Source organism: Cryphonectria parasitica (assembly GCF_011745365.1).
Source record: "Cryphonectria parasitica EP155 unplaced genomic scaffold M406scaffold_8, whole genome shotgun sequence".
Classification (NCBI taxonomy): domain Eukaryota; kingdom Fungi; phylum Ascomycota; class Sordariomycetes; order Diaporthales; family Cryphonectriaceae; genus Cryphonectria; species Cryphonectria parasitica.
In genome coordinates, this window is record NW_024468916.1 from 908,408 (window position 1) to 930,077 (window position 21,670).

Consider the following 21,670-nt stretch of genomic DNA (forward strand, 5'->3'; position numbering starts at 1 on the left):
AAATACGGTCAGCCATTGCAAATTTTCTAGCGTTCCTTCTGAGTTTTCGACTCGAGGTCGTCTTATTCTTCCTTCGACATTGCTACAAAGTGGGAATCTCCGCCGTGGGGGTATGGGGCCGTAATGATTTTCATCAGATCATCGCATCCTGCATGCATGATTTACAGTACTTTATGCACAGACAAACGACTGCAAGGGGGGATTGCAATTATGGCAGTGTGGTAACACGATACAGCTTGGTTTCTCTTCCCACGTTGCCACACCGGAGAAGGAAGAACAGAAAGAACCAAAAAAAAGAAAAGAAAAAAAAAACGTAAGAAAGAAAAAGGACGCCTGGTCCTGCAGGTAGCTGAAAATGTGTTATGTGTATACAGTAAAGTACAGCTTGAGTACAGGCGGAAAATTTTACTCGACGGCGACAGTCCGCCCTTGGCACAACATGGCAGCGAGCCAGGTCGTTCCCTGATGACGCGCAGTACTATGTACCGCTGTTGGCGAATTGTATTGGGTGGACAAGCCCCCTCGCACCATTGTGATGGCGTAAACAAGGTACGACCAGCAGACTTGTCAGATCTTTCGTTAGCATCCTGTAAGACGCGAGGTAGATCCTTCGTGCCTCGGTCGTTGCTCCACCGAGCTGTTTTCATTGGTCATAGATGATCTGATAAGATCAATTTTTGGTCTGTTTTGCCAGGGTGGATAATTGGGAAGGTCGAGTTTGAGGCATCATCCATGCCTCAACACTGTGCCATGCCCACTTCTCCGTCCCATGCTCCCATGAAATTCCCCTCTCCTTCGCTCATAATATATGGGGGTTTCTCCGCTTCCACTGACACTGCAGAGCGAGGTCGGACAGATTACGATCGTACACAGACTGAGAAAGAAAAATTTTCTCTACATCCTAAACACCGAGGACATACACAGCAATTAGTTGGTCGTCCTTGGCGTGTCCTCCTTCTCCACGCTTCAGTCACACCTGCCGCAAGTTGATGGCCTCATGATCTGATGATTTGGGGGTTCATGTGCCATCTTTTTCGACGAGTCAGGCAACTGTCCACTCACGACCGCCATGGTACCTTTGACAGCCCAACAACACCGATCTCTCCAAACTGTCCGCCACCACAACTTGGCCGGCATCGTTTCTTATAGCCTAAAGACATTTTGGTTACCCCGATTAGCGACGGTGTTGTACATGCCCAAAACAGTAATTAAGTTCGCGTACTAAAATCGGGGAGTGGCCACCAAAAGTGGTGATTCTTCCCATGCCTGGCCCCCCCATTTCAAGATTCCAATTACTCGGAAAATTCGGCTCTCGGCATACCAGCATGAGCACACCTTCTCAAGGGTGCAAAGTCGACTGCGCAGCCACACGATGAGAGCTACTTTATAGTACAATGTGCCCTTCAACAACTGGAGCCTCCTAGCGCACTTGTATCATTGCAAGCCTTCGGTGACTGACCGGTGGTTCTGGCAAGTGTGGCTTCCATCCAGGCCTGCACTATTGATACTGGGTGCCGGTGAGTGAGCCACACACTGCTTGACCTTGAGACCGTTGTGTCAGCTGCACGCAACCCAATGCTGCATGCAGTCTGGTGTCGACGCATGGAGTGCATTCATGCAAACAGTGTGTGCCTGGCTGTCGCTTTTCATACAATCACGGTACATAGGATCCGAGTTTGTGGGTTCGTATGCACCACCTTAGGCCCAGCCAGCCCTGTTTCCCCTGGGTTCAAGGTCGTCCTCGGACCCGACACACTGTCTACTGTAACATGGACCCATACTTCGGTGAGAGCCGGATCGTACTCTGTTGCTCTGCGCATGATGTTGTGCGACGCTACAGAAATTCAGGGCGACATGCTATACTAGTACACGCTTGGGCATCAACCAACATAGGACAGAGGTGCATGTAGTCGAGGGAGGGGCCGTACTGTATTGAGTGGACCGAAGCAAGTGGAGATTGCCTGCAGGTCGAGACATGCCTATCACGCCAAAGTTTTTCTTCTCGCTTCTCTCCCTATTACTATAGTACTTTGGATCATGCCAAGACCATCGTCTTTTTTTCCACAGAACCTGAACGGATCTGATCAAGATCGGCCTTCCAGATTCCGGCTCACGCCAGTCCGCTATGGCTGTTACAAAGAATCCCCCCCCAAAATCAGGGCAGGCTCCTACGCGACCCTCCATTTGTTGATACAAGCACCGCAGTACCGCCGCTTGTATTTCGCCTAAGACAAATGATCGACTCCGTCTTCGGCTCTCGTTCAAGAGATCTCGCCCTACTAGTTGGCGGCCTCTGTTTGAATCTTAGTCGTTACTGTTATGGAGTTGTGGCGCACTACGCGCGTGCTGATCATTAAGGCATCACACAAGACAAGCGGCAGTGGGGGAAGATTCTTTTGCTGTGGACGGTTCAATCATGTCCTTAGAGTGGGGTGGGGAAACAAACATTCATCGTAGGCAATTTTGGGGCAGGAAGCCTCGATGATTTTTGACTCCAGAGAAGGTTTAATGGTAAAATATAAGTCAAAGGGGGGGGTTTTGGGCCGGGGTAGTTTTGGGCCACCCTGGCCACCCTCGTCAAATACACATACCCATATATATATATACTGTTTATCTATTCTATTCACCCACCACGATGCAATCCTCCTCATCAGTAGGTAATTCGACATCGCTCTCTTCATTCAGACTATTCTCGTGGCGATTAGCTGCGTTTTGAGCTCTCTGTATATCCTCAATCCCTGCAAACTTCGAATTCGGATCCATATCAACCTTTCTTCTTTTACTAGGCCTCAGAGCCTCAATCTGCCTTTTCAACGCTTTATTTTCCTCTAATGCCTTGGCAAACTCGAGGTCCCTCTCCCCATAAGCCTTTTTTATCTTCTTGAATAGCATACAGCAGCCTGGTTCCGTTCGAAGTTGTTGCCGATTCTCTAGCAGCTGATAGTATAGCTGTTTAGCCTTTCGAGGAGTTGAAAAGAGGACTGGCTGGCTTGAGGAGGCTTTTGGGGAAAGACGAGGTGCTGTTGATTGTGCTGAGCCTGAATTGGACTGGGTCTGACGGCTTGGTTGATTGTTCTCGAGGAGAAGAGGGCTTAAGAGGGCTTTTGAGGGTCTGAGAGGCTACAGATCAGTTGCTTTCCATCCAGATCTAATATTCTGGCTTGAAAGGCCTTCCAGTCGAGCCAGACGATAGTTGCTGAGGAATAAACGCTTGCCTGCGATAGTTGAATCGCCCCATTGGCCTATATTGCTGATTTTCTTTCTGTATGCCCGTTTGAGAGATGAAAAGACCCCTAGATCGAGGGGTTGAAGAATGTGAGAGGTATGAGGAGGCAAGTAAATAAGCAGGATATTGTTTTGGAAGCAAAGCTACATAAACTCGTTCGTTTTATAGCTGCTATGGCTATCTAGGACTAACAGCCTGGCTTCTGAGGGGTCTGCTGGCTAGCTATGAGGAATGAAGATCTCTTTCAGCTATTCAACTGCCATTTTATTGTTTGTCCATCCGTTTTGCATAGCTGTAAACTTCCAATCATCAAAAGGCTCCAAATCAAGAGGAAACTACTGTTATTATACCGTTTGGCCCTTGAAAATCACCAGAGGGAAGAGGTAGGCACCTGTAGCTGAGATACACTCGAGGAAAGAAGTCCAGGCTTTTGATCCAGAGTCTTTCCTTTGAATTGAACGCAAAGAGGAGCCTCCGAGAACTAATCCATTTGTTCCTTAGCCCTTCATCAGGCCAGCTTCATCCATATTCCATCTATTAGCTGGCTTAATAGCTTGGATATGAGGAAGATTGAAAAGACGAAACCAAAGCTGTATTATCTCTGTTGTAGCCCCATTTGTTCGTTCAGAGGCAATGCAGCGAGTCTTCCTGACCTTTATCTCTGGATTTCTCTTCAAAAAAGCCTGAGTTCATTGCACCCCGAGAGCCTGAGAGTCTCCCTGGACCTCGAGGATCTGCTGAGCAAAGTATTTGAGTTCTGAATGGCTTGGTGGAACGCCTAGGCTTTCTTGAATCAGGATCCATTCGGCTAGTCTTCTTTCCTGATCAATAGAGAGCCTTTGCTGGTTTTCGTGGGCTGTTTTATGCGATTCCCCTCCTTCTAGGCGAGCCTGAAGAGTACTCCTTGGAATACCCCATTCCCTCGAGGCTTGCCGCTAAGACTTGCCTTTTCTGACAGCCTCAACGGCCTGGGCTAGCTCAAACTCGGAATAGGGCTTCATAACAGTCAGATAAAGGTTTGCTGGAAAGATGAAGTTGTTTGGATCAAAATTGGTTGAGTAATAGCTATCAAACTAAAGGGGGTTGAAGAGGCGGTGAGGGTGGCCAGGGTGGCCCAAAACTACCCCGGCCCAAAACCCCCCCCTTTGACTTATTGTGGATGAGGAGAAGTCGCGGACGTCGAGCGCGCGCAATCCGCAGCCGTCGTTATCGAGATCATTCTCCTTATTCCGACCTCTGAGACTTCGTGCCTATAGGTCCTCGCTCAGAAATGGTCTCGTTGGTCTTACAATACCTTCAAAGGATTCGAAAAAGGCATTCATAAACCGCACCAGAAGATCCACCCTCCCATCCCGCGGGAGAGCAAAGAACCCCCACGGCTGGTCGTTCTTGGCCAGGTTCGCCACAGGGACTGTCGCCACGGGCCAGCCGGCAGAGGACGAGAATGAGATCAAGGACGCGTCTGACGCGGAGAGTACGATGTCGAGGTCTACATCGCGCATGAACTTCGCCATGCCGTCTTGTCGGGCGAGATGGCGAAGACCTGTTGCTGCGGCTTCGTATTTCTCGCTGGTCATGGTGTCGTTGAGGGCTTTGATAAGTTCTGTTTGGGTTGTGTAGGCTTTTTGTTTTGGTTTGGCTGCAGTGTCAATGAACATCTCTTTTCGGGGGGTTTGTGAGCTGTAATAGGGAAAGGAAAGGGAGGAGGGATTGTGTGATGATGCTCCTCTGTCAGGACTTACGCTCTGGCATCGCCTTATCGGCGTGGGCTTCGTTCCAGGCGACAACATCGGCCAGGTTAGCGAGACTCGAGTCGCGCTCAAAATTTGTTGCGATGAAGTCTTCGAGGACGTCTGCGAACTCGTGGTCTAAGAGTGTCTATGTCAGCCCCTCCTTGACATCGCTCATGTTGCTTGGCGCGGAAAAGTCCCTCACAGCAGACTGTGTGCAGGGTTTCGCCCTCAAACTTGAGTGACTCCCACTGAGGGGGATGCTGCAGCGGGTAGACGACCCTAGCACCGAGCTCCTCCAACTTCTTGGCCACTGAGGCGTATTTCTCTTTCTAAAAAAGCATATTATTAGTTGGTTTGTACTGTATATAGCCAGATAGGACAGAAGCAGGGTGGGATTAGCTCCTCTCTTCCTCACCACCTCATCCGAGCCCCATTTCCACTCGATGGTTGAATGAATGCCCCATTGACTATCCAGGATCCCGATTGACAACCCCTTCCACCCAGAAGCTGCTTGGTTTCCATCCTTCTCGAGCGCCTGGACGACATCATAGCTGGTAGGAGGGAGGAGAAGGACTTTGGCAAGCGCCACCAAGTCATGAGGATCCCGCGCCATCAGGCCTACACGGTCCGAGAACGCCCCAATCCTTGAAATTCCATCGATGGGTACCGAGCCGTGTGGCAAGGTCAGGCCGTAGAGCCCATTCGCACTCGCCGGCAGCACGTTCGAGCCACCAGTCTCGGTGCCGATGCCTAGGGGCGAGAAGCCTGCTGCTATGCTGACGGCGGGACCGACAGAAGAGCCGCCGCATACCTTTTTTCGTTGTACAAAAACTCTCGATGTTAGTGTACAGAGGCAGAAAAGAAAAGAAAAAAAAGAGAAAGGAGGGGCGGCGCACCGGCTGGTCATCGTCATGGAGATCGTCTCGTCTGTATGGGGAGAGAGTTTGGCCTCCATATGCGCTCCATCCGGCGGGGGTGTTGTCAGACCTTTGAACGCGGTGAGCAGAAATGTCTTTGTTGTTGATCAACTATGGTCTTCCTACTTCATTCCACAGAATTCCTAAAAAGGTACTGTAATCAGCACACCGGGTGATATAGACTTAGAGAAGGCCCGGGTTGGGGGGGGGGGGGGGGAAGGCAACAGCGGATGGTACATATATACTCACAGTCAAGTTCCCTTTCCCAAGAACGATGATGCCAGCTTCCAGGAGCTGCGAGAACCTTGGTTAGTCACATTCTCTTTGGGCTCGGTGCCAGTCAAGTCCATAAGCTGTTGTTCTAACCTTGTCGACCACAGTTGCGTTTCGTTTGGCCACTAGAGATGCGATCGCACACGAGCCCGCAGACGTGACCATACCCAAGGAGGGATGGGTAACAATGGCATCCTAACGCGCATCATCAGCCCGATCCGATTATATAATTTTAACCTTCTCCCAGGGTTGTCTGCAGCAGGTTCCGCCCACTCACTTTGAGGATGATCGGGATACCGTGCAGCTCGCCACGGATCTGTCCCCGTGCCCGCTCCTCGTCCAGCTTCCTGGCCCGAGCGAGCGCAATGTTCCTGGGACACACCGACAGGATGGCCTTGAGCTTCAGCCTGTCCTCGTTGTGCCGGTCGATCTGGTCGAGGAACGAGGTGACTAGGTCCTCGCTAGTGAGCTGTCCGTTCCGCATGAGCTGCTGGTATTCGTGCGCTGGCCGCTGCAGGAGGGTGAAGGACCCGAGGCTCTGAGACATCGCCATATTCCTCAATAGATGGTGGCACCTTAATGCTTCACAGTGAGACCAGCGTGGTTTTGTTTTTTGCTCGGTGGCGGGATTCCAATCCCTTTTTCCCCCTCTCTTTTTCCTATCTCCTCTTTCAGACTACTACTTTATAACGATATGCATTTGTGACTATCTGTATCTCTTTTGAGGTTGTTTACGTGGCTGCCTAGGCTTACGTGCGTCGTCAGTCTTATCATCATCCGTATAGGTGAATGTGGACAAGGTGTCCGTCCTCCTTCCCGGCTCGAGGAAGTCCCGCTTCCCAACCTCTCAGTATTATGCATGTCCTGCACGATCCTTATGGGTCCAGCTTGGCAGAGGCAGGGAGAAGGGGGGAAAAGGTCCGGAGGAATCGTCGTGATTATTGCCTTTTTCTTCTTTAGTTTCTCCCTTTGCTATCTCTTTCTTTTTCCTTTCTTTGCTTTTGATTTCTTGGCCCGAAACATGCGACCATGGATTCTCTTTGCTTTTTCCTCTCGGCGAGACGCACGGGAAATTGCTCAACCAGGAATTCTGTCTTTGGCAGACTGAAGCTGACTTTGCTGGCGATTATGGTGATATGCTGTAGAACGCTCCTAGCCGCATTTCTAACATTTATCAATGGCCCAAAACCTCGAGTAAGTTGAAGTTCAACCAACAATGTAGAATAACTCGGTACTTGGGAGCTCATTTGAGAAGGGTTAGGGTTTTAGGCATGCGATCTTTGTTCATATACCGTAGTGGGGGCTCGTGCGTCATACCTGTTACTTCAACCTCAACACGTTCCTTCCCACGATTGAGCCAAATTGATCACATACATTAGGCAGGTACGAGGTGGTGGGCCAGGTCATGCAGCCAAGAAGCGCACTCGTATTTCCGTCTTCTTGAAGCTAAGTGCTATGAAATCATGAGCACTCTCTCGAGCTTCAGATTTCGAGTCACCACGCCGCTGCTGCGCACACCCAGCAGGCTCGCCACATACCGTCTGTCAGCTCTACTGCACCTCGCTTGTGGCCTGTACTCACCGAGAAGAGAGACTCGCATTGTGCACCCCACCTGCTCTTCATATTACTCCAGCATGGGCACCAATAACCAGTCCGGAGCTGCTTCCAGCGGCAACAAGCCGCCTCTGCAGAAGCGTTCGGTTGTCTCCTCGTTTCTCTACAAATTTAGCCAAGAGAATGGTGAACCAAGGGCTAAAGTTGCCTTGTTCAAGCGCAGTGGTCAAGTGCGCACCTACCCGTGAGTGCATCAGGTTGCCTGCTTTCGTCCCACCCCGTCAGCCTGACTGTTTTATCATTATTAGTTTTATCCCCGTAGCACCAAGTTCCTGCTGACTCTGTGACTGGCTGACATGATGCAGTCATCGCTGGGCGGTTGTGTCTGGGAGCATTGACCCCGAGGATCCTTCACCCTTGGCAGCAGCCTGGAGAGAGATCCGTGAAGAGACGACCTTGACATCATCTTCCCTAGAGCTCATGCGGCAGGGCAAAAGCTATGTGCTGCCAGACGAATCGATAGGGCGGGAGTGGACCATCCACCCCTTTGCCTTCCGCCTCAAAGACCCCAGCGAGGGCGGCAGAGGAGAGAACGGCATCACTCTGGACTGGGAGCACGAAGACTGGGCCTGGTATGACCCAATGGACATCGAGGACTCGGAGAGTTTTGGCGCCGTGCCGCGCCTGGCTGAAAGTCTGCGCCGTGTGTGGTTCGAGAAGGACCTTGGCGTCGATGCTGGAGCCGTGCTCACCAACGGTCTCGAAAGGCTGAAAAATGATCACCAGAGTGGCGCCCGCCAGCTGGCCGGCGCGGCTCTGGAGATTCTGCGGGACATAATACTGAAAATGGATGCTCAGCAGTCAACTGACGAATGGTGGACCAAGGTCCGCTTTGCTGCATGGCACATCTGGAAGAACGGCAGAGAGTCCATGGGGGCTGCCATCTTGAGCGCCCTGCTCGCTGCCTTGAAGGGCATGGAAGAGACGTTCCAGAGGGCCAAACAGGACGGCACATGGAGCGGCAGTAGCTCCATCGAGTGGAGGGCCGCCTCTATAGAAGAGCTTAACCGCCGCATCGCTGCTAGAGAGGATGCAGCCAGTAAAGTCTCAGTTGCGCTCGTCAACTTCTTACGCGAGCAATTCGCTACCCAAGAAGCATCTGGTCGGCCAGTAAAGATGTTGACCTTGTCGGAGAGCTCCACAATCTCACATGCTCTCGAGCGTGTCATTGCTGACACCGGCCTCCAACTCGATCTGCGCATCTTGGAGTCTCGACCGCTATTCGAGGGGGTCTCTCTGGCCAGCTCCTTGATACGGGCCGCTGGGGCCTGGTCATCACAAGCATCTGCAAGTCATGACGCTGAGGCGCAGAAGGACTCTCGTGTGCCACCGATTTCGAAACTGCAGGTGACACTCTACACAGATGCCTCTGCAGCCCTTGCATCCGAAGGCGTCGACATAGTGCTCCTCGGAGCCGACAGAATTGCCGAGTCTGGGGCTGTCAGCAACAAGACGGGCTCGTTGCCAGCTGTTCTAAGCGCCAGACATACTTCATCAAAAGCAAAGATAGTGGTCCTGGGCGAGACCGAAAAAGTAGCGCCCTCAGGGGCTGCATGTGCGCATGTCGTGGAAGACAACGCCCCCACTCAGCTGTACCGTGCCTGGCTGGCAGGCCACAACAGCGAGAGAATTCAGAGTGCTGCTGCGGGTACGGTATCCAATAGCCTTGGCAGCGAAAATGCTGTCGCAACGCAGCCTGGGCCGGGTGAGCCTGCAGCCCATGTAGGCATTCGCAACATTGTTTTTGAATGGGTTCCTCCGGAGCTCATTCACGTCTACATAACAGAGCAGGGCGTTTGGGAAATCGGGGACATACACGCTTTGTCTGAGACATTGGCCACCGAGGAGGAGAGGCTCTTCAGGCACATTTGACAAAAAAGACCGCCGCAGTAGCTGCAGGCCCAAGGGGGGTCCGGTTTGGCTGGGCCTGAACCCTTGCTTAGAAGCCACGCCTGGGCCTCTGGTTAGGTTAGGGGTGGTTTAGGGGCAAGTCGGCTTCGATCAACAACATTCCGGTTCGATTTGCCTTGCCTTGCGCTCCCTTGGGGATTGTCTTATGCATGAGACCTTTGTCACAGTTTCACTCCCTTCTTCGACCCTTGTTCCGGCTCTTGTCATTTCTCACAATTTCGGTTTCTTTCGCCCTGCGACAAGATACAAGATCTGTCATTGTCCGATCTGCTGCAAAAAATGTCCAGCCAGGGGCACAGGGTGGCCTGGTTGGCCGCCCCTGGCCTCTCGAGATTTGACCCGACCCCCTATACAACCACACCCTTTTATGTAGGTCATGAGCTGGCATGCACATCTCACTCTTTCTCGGGCAGGAATTTGGAATGGGCGCAATGGACTACGACACACCACCTGGGGTTAAGTTACCCGGCATGTAGGGTGACATCTTGCAATCCTTCTAGCGGCCCACATACGCAGGGAGTAAATCTTGCAATAGGCTCTGAGGCCGCGGCAGTAGCTAGGCTAAACGCCCGCTCCCGCGTAATCGACTAGCCAATATGGGTTTTGCCCGCAGCGTCAGCAGGGCAGGGAAGGGATGGGGGGACATGGCTGACTGCAGTTACTATTCCCGAGCCCAACAACAACTCGTCGGCTTTCTGCTTTCGACTCTCTACCCCGGATACCCTGCTGATGCCGTCTTACTGCGTTCCATGCTCAATAGACCGGGGCCGTGACAATCTCCCCTTGACGAACGTCTGCAGGGCCAGAACTGCCTACTTGATCTCATTGCTTATAGGGATTGGAGAAAGTACTTTGCACTCACACTCACTCAAACACAACACGGGCGGCCTAGCCGTGGAGCACCACGGCAAGAGGGACGGGAGCCAGCAGTGCAAACAAGGCACACAGGCCAGGCGTACTCCACAGAAAGAAGTCATCTGCAGTGCTCTACGAACTGGCCCAGCTGCTTCCTCATTCCTCAGTCCACCCAGGAGACACAGAAGAGGGTAACAGTTCGCATGCTGGGGTAAAGGGACGCCTTGTCCATATATCTCGGCCGACGTGCCATCCCTAGGAAACGCAACTTGCAGCCCCGCGCCCCTCCTCCTCCTCAGGGAGCCTCTCAAGGGACTCGTCGAGGTTGAGCTCGAGGCCGCAAAATCTCTTGCCTTCAGCTCCTGTTCCCTCGTCTCCATGGCAGCCTTTGTATCTAGTTCAGCTTCATCATTCATTACCAGCCCAGTGTGGACGAACCTCGTGTGATGCACCACTGCCGGCGTGAATCAGTGCGACTGATACAGAAGAATATTCCTCATCGTCATGGCTGGCACTGGTTCGTTCGCTGGTACCTCAAAAACTGGGCGACTAGGTGTGAATCCTCGTCGAGCTCATGTGAAAGATGGGGAGAGGAAACGTGTCAAGACAGCGTGAGTGTCACTCGAACTCGTTTGTCCACCTAGTCTCCCCGCCCACCCACCCATCCCAAGGAGGGGGAGGCCTTTTGGGGAGGCCTTTTCGGGGGAGAGGGGGGGGGGGTTACTGTTTTCGTATTTTCCTCCCTCTAGATGGCTTACTCTCAATCGGTCTTGTTTTCATCGACGTGGCTCAACTCGTGACTTTTTTGAGATGCGCCTCTAATCTATTCCAATCCAGATGTAACGGCTGCAATGTTCGGCGCGTCCGGTGTACTGGCGAGAAGCCGTGTACGCAATGCCAAGCAGCGCAACGGATTTGTGAATACCCGGCCGCCGACAAGAAGATATTCGTGGCCGCAACCGAGTACGAGGATCTCAAGACGAGCAGAGCTCTCCTGGAGAAGTGCGTCCAGAAACTGTTGCCCGACCCAGTGCAGCGGCAGAAGTTCCTTGCGGACATACGAGAGAATCCAGACAGTTGTCGTATCAGTGTCATCTCTGCCAGGGACGAGGAATCACAGTCCAGTTCATCGAACGCGTCGACCGAGACTGCGACTTCGACATCAACGGTCACATCGATCTCTAGTAACGCCTCGACGGCCACTGTTGCTTCGACAACCACTGTTGCTTCGAACACCACTGCCACGGCATCTCCCCCCGTTGATCCAAACCATTTTATGGCGCGCTACCTAGAGAGTCTAGAACCACGGAACTACCTGCATCTCATCATTACTAATGGAGTCGATGGAAGTCTTCTTCAGGACCAGAGAGGAATCAAGCGCTGGCTGGGTGGGAGCTCCGGTGCATGTTTTCTAGACCATCTCAAGAGGTTCATGTACACTCTCAAATCGGCCTTTGGATTCACTGGGGCCTCGTCAGACTCCTCTCCCGGCATGAGGTTTCTCGCTTCTCACGGCCACTACCAGACGTCAGATTCGCTGTCACTCTATACGCCCCCAACAGAGCAGATCAATGCCTTCTCGTCAATGAGCCACTGGGATATAGCTTGCACCCTACTCTCCAAAGCGGACGAGTACCTGCAGAACTACAGCAACTCGTTGCCCTGCGGAGGCCTTCACTACTTCGGGGAGCTCACGCCGCAGGCCTGGCTGGACGTGCAGACTGGCGAGAATCCACAGCGGGGCAGAGCACTCTACGAAGCTGCTTTTGCCATTGGGACCATTTACTCCCTGAAAGCGACTGACTCTAGGCGAGACGGTCACCTGGGCGAGATGTTCTTCGCAAAAGCCCGGAGCATACTGGGGGACCCGCTAGACATCTCCAGCCACACCTTTCGAGATATCTCTACTCTGGCCCTGATGGCCATGTACATGCTGGAGATGAACCGACGAGACGGGGCCTACTTCTTCCTCTCCCAAGCCCTCACTATCTGTGCCACATCCGGGGGATTGAAGGGCACATATGACAAAGAGGGGGATAGGAGAATCGTGTGGACCTTATTCTGTCTGAGCAAAGATATTTGCTGCATGATGGGTCGTCCGCCCATGTATCCCGATGAAGCCTTCACACTCGCCTTGCCAAAAGAGACAGAGTAAGTTTTCCTCCTTCTTATCTTTACGTCTTGATGTCCTGTGTAACGAGCTGAACGCATCCGGATAGAGGCATGCCACCTCCACACGGCCTGATCGCACATATCGAACTTTGCAAGATTGCCGGCTACATTGTCTCCGATACATACCATATCGCGCCTCGAGAAATCCCGATCGTTTACGAGACTCATAGTAGTCATGTGACCAAACCGCTAGGCCTGCTGCAACAGTGGCGGGAAAGACTACCCAAGGCTCTACAAATACCGCTCGATGTGCCACCAGATTTTCATATACCACCGAGGGAGGAACTACCCCTCGACCTCCAAGAGTCTTTAGAGGCGCAGCCCACCGGTGCTTTGCCGACAGACCGTGCTCTGTGCGTATTACACATGAAATGGAACCAGGTAAAGTCGTCCTTGTTCTTCTCAGGAAACCACGTTGAAGTGGTTTGGTCCAGAAGGTATCGTCCACGGCTAACGACCTACCCACATCTCACCCCTTCGCAGCTCATCATATTGACGCTCCGGCCGCTTTTCTTCATCGCGGTCAAGTGTGCCGTCGGCGGCGACTTGACTAAGATGCGCAGGGACATGTTTGACAGTCCCGGCGTGAATCCTGAACACATTTTGCAGTGCAGTGGCGCCGCACGGCGCAATTTGCGGTTGGGCCGTCACCTCTACCAGCGGTGCCGCACGAGCTACGACGGCCCTGGCAAGCTCACCCTTACGGACCTGCACCACATCTTTAACGCAGCCGTCATCCTGCTCCTCCACCAAATGGTCTTTTCGAACGTGGTCAACACAGATACGCTGGCCATCAACACGGCGCGGCAGATATTCGAGCGGGAGGCGCTCACTGAGATCCCGCCGCCGGGCTGCAGCGTCTCCACGTCGAGCGGCTACGCGTCTGACTGCGTCGGCGTTCTCAACGACCTCGCATGCCTGGTGGCGCGCATACGGCAGGTACGATTCAGGGACTCGGACTATGCCGACTCAGGCTTGGGTATGGATAGCAGTGGCTGGCCGTCCCCGGCATCGACGGAGGGCTCCCGCGGCGGTAGTATAGGCGGCGGCAGTGTAAGCGGCGACGGGGCCAGCTCAACTTCGACGGCCACCCTGGGCCGCTCCTCGACATGCTTACAAGGGGAAAAGATCAGTGAAAAGGATCTCGAGGCCAACCTGGGAAGTTTGAACCCTTTCTTCCATCAGGGGTTGTTTCCCCCAGCATTTTTTACGTTAACGGGTCCAACACCTACCCCTGATGCTCATACGCACCATAAAGAGGTGGAGAGATGGGTGCTCGAGGGCCTATGGGGCTATACTACACCTGTGTGTCATTGGATGGGATTGTGACCTGGAAGCGAACAGGGGAGGGTTGAAAGAGAAATGGTCATGTTGGGACATCAGTACATCCAGGAGATACTTCTGTGAGGCTGATGGGAAAAGCATGTAGGTGTATTTCACGGTGTTACTTGTGTGTATGTGTTATGATTACGGACCAGCGACGAAGATACGCTTTTTAGTGAGTTTTCTGCTTAGGTGGGAAAAGTATCTCAGCAGTCACACGACTTGACTGGAGAAGGTGAGCTCGAGGCGAGGAAAAAGAGGGGCTAGAGGGACAGGCAGGTCTGTTTTCTTTTTGTATTTGTTACAAACAAGGCTGGTTTAAGCTGGTCATGGTGAGAACGGGAAAGAGAAAAGAAGAAGCACATGAGCAATGAAAGAACGGACCATCATCAACCCCCTGGCGATCAGGGGGAAGGTTCCTGGATATGTGTTAAAATAAATGTATAAATACATACCCTGTCATGGTGAGCTTTTTGCTGGACAGAAAAGAGCAAAAACCAATCTTGATGAAATCTGTGAGGGAGACGTGGAGGGTTGTTGAGAGGTAGGGGAGCTGGATCTCATGTTAAGATTGTGGGCTCACTCGAGACTGGACGACAACTTTACAACAGGTATTGTGGCAGACAACCATTATTTGTTTGTCACTGCACAGTGAAGGCAGCACAATCTAAGACAAGTCTTAGAAATTGCAAAATTAGTAATGAAATAGACAAACGTTATAAGAAATTAAAACTACAAGAATTTAAACAAAACGTCAAGGTCAGTCAGTGGGTATCACATTTGATTCTTATCTGCATTTCAGAAAGAGCACTACTCATTAACAATATGTCGACCGAAAAATGATGATGCCGGAACTTGATGACACATGTGGCCTTTCAAGAGGGTAATTATATCGGACCACTTCTCCAATTTAGAGCGTGCCCACGCCGTTCAGGTAGTTCTGGACCTCAAGGAAGTCACCGACGCTGATCCAGTCGAGCTGTGGATTTTTTTCTCATGTGTCAGTCGGCAGATTCCAATCAATATTACTCTCAGGACAAGGCGGAGGATGAAGAAAGGAAGGGAAAAGAAAAAAGGAAGACAGGTAGAGAAGGAGTGAGTTAACAAACAAGAAAGAAAGAAAAAAAAAGGAAAACATACCAGAATAAAGTTGGGATACCGGTCATACAGGGCATTGCACTCATTGACCTCGGCCATGATAGAGGCCTCGCCGTTGGTGGTGGAGGCGGCGGTCTCGTCGGGGATGTCGATGCCGAAGATGTCGACGTCGAGGAAGTGGTTGACAAGATACATGCGGCCGGTAGCGCTGCCACCAGCGGGGCGGTTGACAGAGCAATCCGGGAAAGAAGAGTCGGTTACACTGGCACAAGGTATGGTTAGTTTTGTGTGTAGTGAGGGGAAGACGATGAGGTTACAGATTTTTGGGGGTGAGTGGTTGGGTAAAAAGGGACGAGGAGGCGCCTCCGCAGAGAATAATGTCAGTACACAAAAGGAGGACGGACTACTTACTCATACGAAGTCTCACTACAAAAGTCATAGTCAGTCATCTGTTTCTTCTATTCCTGGCCACAACTCCTTACATGCTTGGGATAGTAGGCTGAAACTTACAAGATGTACGAGGTGAACTCGGGCAGGATATAGCTGACAGAAGTACCAGAAGGATAATCCATAAACACCACAAGCCTCGTCCCGTCGTCAATCAGCTCGCCCAGCGTAGGCCACTCATCCAGGGTGAGCGTAGAACCCGGCGAGTACGCATACGCATCGGCGCCGGCGGTCTCAAAGGCCTCGGCAAAGACGGAGTTGTCGATGCCGTCGCCGTTGGTGATGAGCAGGGTGACGACCTCGTCCGGGTTGGCCTCGAGAAAGGTCACGACCGTCTCGAGCCAGGTGACGAGGGTGCCCGCGTCCTCCTCGGCGCAGCTCGTGTGGCAGAGCTCGATGACGCCGTCGTCGTTGTGGCTCTGGGCCTGCAGGAAGCGCACGCCCAGGCTGAGCTGGTCCGACACCGAGTCGAACTGGTTGTCGACCAGGAGGATGCCGTCAAAGGCCGAGTCGTGGCTGCCGATGAAGGTCACGTTGGAGTAGAGCTTGTCGCAGAGCTCCGAGTAGCCGTTGCAGACGGTGGCTGCCGTGGCACCGCTGGCGAGGAGGGCCAGGGTGGTGGTGATGGCGCTGCTGCTGGGGGACCGCATGTTGAAAGTTATGTGGTGTGGGGAATGAACGAGGGATGAAAGGCAACAGAAGAGAATGGACGTTGGGTGCACGTTGAAAATAAGAGAGAAGAGGCCGTGATGAACGTCTCTGACTTTCTAAGTGAGTACAATGAAGTACTTGAGTAAAACCTCACAACGCGTCGTCGACGAGTTGACAGAAAAAAAGAGGGAGGCGAGGCCTTGGCTGTTCTTATACTACACGATGCACATATAAAAACCATGCATGACTGGCACGAATGAGGAAACCCCTTGCACCGTGACGCGTGGTGTGGCTCTCAGGTCCCTTTCCCATTTTCTTTGGGTGTGACCCATCCATCCATCCGGTGCGGGTCGATCACCAAATGACAACGGCACGGCGAACGGGAAACCGTCACGATGGTCCAATTTTGCCCTCGTCGATAATACCCATAACATAATGCTGCAATCACTTCCCGTACAATCGGGACCTACATCAATTCACATGGCAACACCAGCTCTGTCAAGTCACAGGCCCAGCCACGCCAACCTGTCAGCCTGTCAGGGGGGGGGGGGCAAAATGATTTAGTGCACACTACAACCCTTGTCTTCTTACCCTTCTTACTTCTTTTATGCAGCAGGGGGGGGGGGCCTTCGATTGGATCTTTGTCCGTAGGGGAGGGAGCCATTTAGGCCAGGGGACGCTGTACAATACAAACGCAGAGAAATAGAACCTCTCAGGTTGCACGTTTGCGCCACGCACCACAGCTAACCAGTGTGCACCAATCATGCCTCAATACGACCCAACCACAGTCCACGACGAGGCCCAGCTGGCCAACTGGCCACCCTCGAGACGGAGTAGTGCCTCTTCAGGGTACGGCAGACGAGGAACGGGGGGCGCCATGCACGACAGGGGGACGGGATGATCCACTGCCGGACTCATGGCACTATTGAATCCTCATCGGTCGAGAAAATCACACTGGGCAGGAGGACAGGAAAGCCGGCAACTTGTATCCACAAACGAAAGTTTTGTTTAATTGCATGGGTTTTTCTCTTTCGAGTTCTTCCCTTTATTCTGTTTTTTCCTCCCTTTGTTTCTTTCACTCCCATCTTTCTTCTGGGCAGTAGGAGAAAGGGGCAGATAGGTGGGGGGGGGGGAGATGAGGATGACCTCTCCGTTCCCCTCTCCGATCCCTCTCACTTTCTCACTACCTACCCGGCACTTGACAAGATTCCATCCTTACTGCTACTTACCATAATCCTAGTAACATTCCCTCCCGCGCATAACAACTAAACGATTTCGTTTTATTTGACAATCTTCGGGTCCTGCCGAACAATGCCTTGCCCGGGTCGACCAGATGGCAGCCAACGAACAAGATCGCCACATGTGATTCCCCCTGCCTACAGGCTGCTGTCAGCTGCTGGGACGCTACCCCGGAGGGGAGGTCGGGAGGACATGTGGAGCAGCCGTCCACGGGATTACGTCTCCGCATTTCATAGAGGCTCCACCCCTAATAAATCAATAATACCCTGAGGTCGACGGCGAAGTCTTTACGATTGACTGGATGATGACCAACAGCTAACGGATCTATTCTATTCTTTATACATCTGATGTATTGCTGCATGAGGTGATGAGGACTTGGATTTTATGCTACTCTTATACCTTTGGCACCTTCTCGAGACGGCAGTACAGGAAGAATCAAGTTGAGATCGTTGATGTTGTTAGAGAGACATTTGCAATGTAGGCTCGCCTTTTACGTGGGCTGCGACACAAATCATTGGCCAACAACAGACAACAAGAACGATCCTATGTCTTTGATGGCCAGTTGTAGGCAGAGGCGACATCTGAGGATTTATATTTGGGCAAAATAGAACAGCTGAGGCTATGATAACAGCCTCATGGCATCTTTGCTGCGCTTCACAGTCTTCTCACAATTAATCAAAGTGAAAGAGTCATGTATGAATTACCTAGTATAAGTATCGAAGCCTCTTCATCAGGATTTGCAAAGAATCCATAATAGTAGGCATGTTTGAAAAGACAAGTGAAAGTCTCCTGGCTGAAGTTTATACTTGATTTGAGCCTGAAAAGACAAATTTGATCTCTATGCACAGGTTGTCGTGACCTTCAATGACATCAACCTCGTCCACATTACTTTGCAATAGCTTCTTTACACAATAGCTGAGCCTTTGTTTTTTTGGCAATGATGATAATCCTGAAGGTCAGCTCAGCATCTCCATTGAGCCCTTTGGTGCTCTGTGGCCCTTGGCCATGGATTTGGAAAGAAGAAAGCTGACTTTGTTCGATAATATGTAGCCCTTTAATGATCTAGCATACGTGATCCAAATGTGACTTCAGTAGTGCTGAGTCCACCCCCCGTCGGCTGATGCATAAGTGGCATTAAATAACCAATCCATAATTATTGTTTTGATGACCAAGCCAGCTATAATCACTTCCCAGTACAATTTCCGAAACCACACGAAATGCACTCCACCTGCTGCAGTCACATGGTCTCATGAGAGTGTGTTGCGGCTGTCATGCCAACAAGTACAGCCAAGGACATGCATAGCCAAAATTTTCCGTGTGGTCAGACTAGCTCCTGAATAAAATCATCAAATATGGCAGGAGTCTGCGAGCCTCGACCTCGAACGCTGAAACCCTGTCATTGTACGTGCTCACACCCAGGATCAGTATTGTTTCCAGTGTGAAGCTGTGTTGCACAGGTGCATCGTACAAAGACACAGTCGCGTATGGCATGTCAGCCATTCTTGAACAAGAGATGACCCAGCAGCTGAAGGAGAGCTGGTTACTTTGAAAGTAGGTAGACTCTTCTCAATTCAGGTAATATTATACGAAGATGACTGAGACCCGTTGGCTTTGATGGTCTAAATTCTGTCGGGCAATAATGACAATAGACGCTGACAGGGCGGACCTGGATCATGCCTTCTCGCTGCAGGTTTCTGAGAACCCTTCTTTTCAAGTTGTACATGGTACGAAGCTATTTAGTTATTTCTCTCCATTTCCCCTTGTCTAAGTAAGAAAGTACGTTTTGGTTTTGGAGGAAGGGAAGGGGGAGACAAACTTGGTACTAAGAACCCTAACCCCGATTACAAGACACAGGTCGTACAGTACCTCAGCAGAGCGATCTAAGAGCATTGCAGTTTAAAATGCAATGTCCTAGGAATAGATTTATAAGTCACGAATATGTTGAATAAGCACTCCAGCCTGTAGCAGCACCCTAAATCTCAAGCTGTATGGGGACGGTCGGCCGGAGACTGTCTTGGCAACTTCTTCGCAGCAGCCCCTGTATATGTAAGGTGTAAATGACGACCTTGGGGATCCAGTGACGTAATGAAGGTCACATTGAGTCGTCCCTTCATCTTTCTTCGATGAACATCACAAAAACATTGTCGACATAGAGAAGCTTCTCAAGGTACAGAATCTTACACCGTCGATGCTCCAGTGAAAAACAACCAAAAAGCATCAGTTCTACACAGACATAAAAACTGTGCCAAGACTACCACAGTTCACGTACAACCTTGCACACGATGGAGTCTTCGCAGGTCCCTGGTGACGAACGCACCACCAAGAGCAAAGTCCTCGAGACAGGCGCGGCCATGACCCAGGACTTCGCCCCCGTCAAGTCCATCTGCGCCCACCTGAATGCCTTCCATGTCTACGCCGACGACCCGAAACGCATCGTCGAGGCGAACCACTACTGCAGCCACCTGACTGAGGGTGAGTTAGTCTGGGCTCAACAAGAAAGAAGTCTTCCCTCTTTCAGAGGTGGTAGCTCGAACCAAGCGTAGAAGCCATGACTGACATGTGGCGTCGTCGCACGATGAACGCGTGCAGATGTCCGCCAGTGCATCCTCTACGACAGCCCTAACCCAGGTGCTCGGCTGATTGGCATCGAGTACATGATCACGCCCAAGCTGTATGAGACGCTCGACTCGGAGGAGCGCAAGCTCTGGCACAGTCACGTCTTTGAGGTCAAGTCGGGCATGCTCATCATGCCTCAGCCATCTGTCCTTGTGCCTCAGTACGTTCATCTAATGCTCTCTGTTCTTTTTCTTTTCGCATATGACCTTGTGATGAATAGGAGTAGTAGTCTTGGTCCGCATTATGTGCGAATTGCTTAAAAGGGAAAACTGCTAAGAAACATCGGTGGTCAGGGCTGCCTGGGAGAAGGCCGAGACGGCCGAGATGCAAGATGTCATTGAGCTTTATGGCAAGGTGAGTGGGCTCTTGAGTGTCTCCTCCAGAAATGTGCATAATATTCTAATTCTAGTAAAGGTATATCATCTGTGGCAGGTCGATCAGGGCCATAAACTGCCCTTGGGAGAACCGAAGTTGATGACCAGCTTCAGTAAGTCATCACTAAGGCATAGCACCGGTACAGGGGACTCTTGTGTATCCCATAGTCTCTCCTGGAAGAGGCCAACTTCAAAACGACGTTCCGAATCGATTGCTGAAAAGAGAGCATGCTGACAACTGCACAGCCAAGGCAGAACAGATGCCCGAGTTCGATAAGATCGTCGGCGAAAGAGACAGCAGGTTTGGCTCGGACTGGAAGAGGAAGAAGGAAATCCGGGAGAACATCGAGGAACCCAAGATTCATCCTGATGCTGACGCGACTTGGAAATAAGAGGCACAACGGGATAGGCCATTCTTCCAAGATCTCCACTCAGAAGGCATCCCAGTGCAGCTGCTTCAAGAAGCTGCTGGTCACGCAGGCGAACTATGTCACACTAAAGATTGATAATTTATCTTTCCTATTTCCATTATTTCCGACAGGTGTAACGGTCCCCTACATTCTATGCTGTTGCTTGGCTGTCATGTCGTTCATGTTCCTGCTTGCACATCGTTTCCTCAGGTGGACCTCGTATGGATTTGGCCCCCTCAGCCCCGTCAGCACCAAGGATGTTGGCAGCTGTGCTGGCCTCTGCAGCGGCGAGATAATGTCGTCATTTGGCCAAAGGTCTACACGAAACGTTTTGGCTGCTGACTGCAGGGATATCAATCCAACAATTAATTGTAAGATCTTGGTTCGTTCGTTAAAACCTTTGAGACGAGCTGAACATTCTTGTGTGTCCGGGGCGAGACCACTGGGCCAGGCCCGCTAATCCAGGCAACGATGTCGATCTCAGGACGATTTAATCTCGTCTTTGCTTTTTCAAAGACTACGTGTTTGTTATCATTTATTCAAGTCAACAAAAAATAAATATCTATCACCACTACTGCTACTACCAACACTACTGCCGCAACACCGCAAAGGGTCATATCAAAGACCTCCCCTTTTGACGCACAGCAATCTCGAGTCGTAAAGCAGTCCCTGCGCAGCGCGATCCAGGAGACATTGATCTTTCCTCTACACCAGGAGAGATAAAGTCATAGCGATGAATCTGGCAGCATGATAATATAGCTAAAATCCTGAAGCCCTGGGTAGGATAGGAGATAATCGACTTGGACCTACG

At 51.5% G+C, this 21,670-nt stretch overlaps 5 protein-coding genes across 5 annotated transcripts; 3 read left to right on the forward strand and 2 right to left on the reverse strand.

Annotated features, from left to right (window-relative positions):
- Positions 1–4,596: 4,596 nt before the first annotated feature.
- M406DRAFT_219176 (amidase signature enzyme) lies at positions 4,597–6,690 on the reverse strand (the record flags this gene model as incomplete). Its single annotated transcript, XM_040915539.1, has 7 exons — positions 4,597–4,847; positions 4,969–5,104; positions 5,169–5,288; positions 5,375–5,770; positions 6,126–6,170; positions 6,243–6,344; positions 6,427–6,690. Coding segments are annotated over 7 exons (1,314 nt in total), but the record flags the coding sequence as incomplete, so codon positions are not given.
- Positions 6,691–7,783: 1,093 nt separating this feature from the next.
- Positions 7,784–9,635, forward strand: M406DRAFT_266960 (nagb/rpia/CoA transferase-like protein; the record flags this gene model as incomplete). The annotated part of the gene is made up of 2 exons (XM_040917843.1): positions 7,784–7,947; positions 8,069–9,635. 2 exons carry the CDS (start codon positions 7,784–7,786, stop codon positions 9,633–9,635), a joined length of 1,731 nt encoding a protein of 576 aa, XP_040772401.1.
- A 1,398-nt stretch (positions 9,636–11,033) lies between these two features.
- On the forward strand, positions 11,034–14,747 carry M406DRAFT_108751 (uncharacterized protein; the record flags this gene model as incomplete). Its single annotated transcript, XM_040915318.1, has 4 exons — positions 11,034–11,140; positions 11,367–12,680; positions 12,749–13,054; positions 13,136–14,747. 4 exons carry the CDS (start codon positions 11,034–11,036, stop codon positions 14,028–14,030), a joined length of 2,622 nt encoding a protein of 873 aa, XP_040772402.1. The 3' UTR covers positions 14,031–14,747.
- Positions 14,748–14,934: 187 nt separating this feature from the next.
- M406DRAFT_267133 (PLC-like phosphodiesterase) lies at positions 14,935–16,219 on the reverse strand (the record flags this gene model as incomplete). Its single annotated transcript, XM_040917859.1, has 3 exons — positions 14,935–15,003; positions 15,165–15,384; positions 15,633–16,219. 3 exons carry the CDS (start codon positions 16,217–16,219, stop codon positions 14,935–14,937), a joined length of 876 nt encoding a protein of 291 aa, XP_040772403.1.
- A 3,297-nt stretch (positions 16,220–19,516) lies between these two features.
- M406DRAFT_64675 (uncharacterized protein) lies at positions 19,517–20,841 on the forward strand (the record flags this gene model as incomplete). Its single annotated transcript, XM_040924890.1, has 6 exons — positions 19,517–19,536; positions 19,720–19,931; positions 20,049–20,235; positions 20,369–20,429; positions 20,490–20,562; positions 20,696–20,841. 6 exons carry the CDS (start codon positions 19,517–19,519, stop codon positions 20,839–20,841), a joined length of 699 nt encoding a protein of 232 aa, XP_040772404.1.
- Between the last annotated feature and the right edge of the window lie 829 nt (positions 20,842–21,670).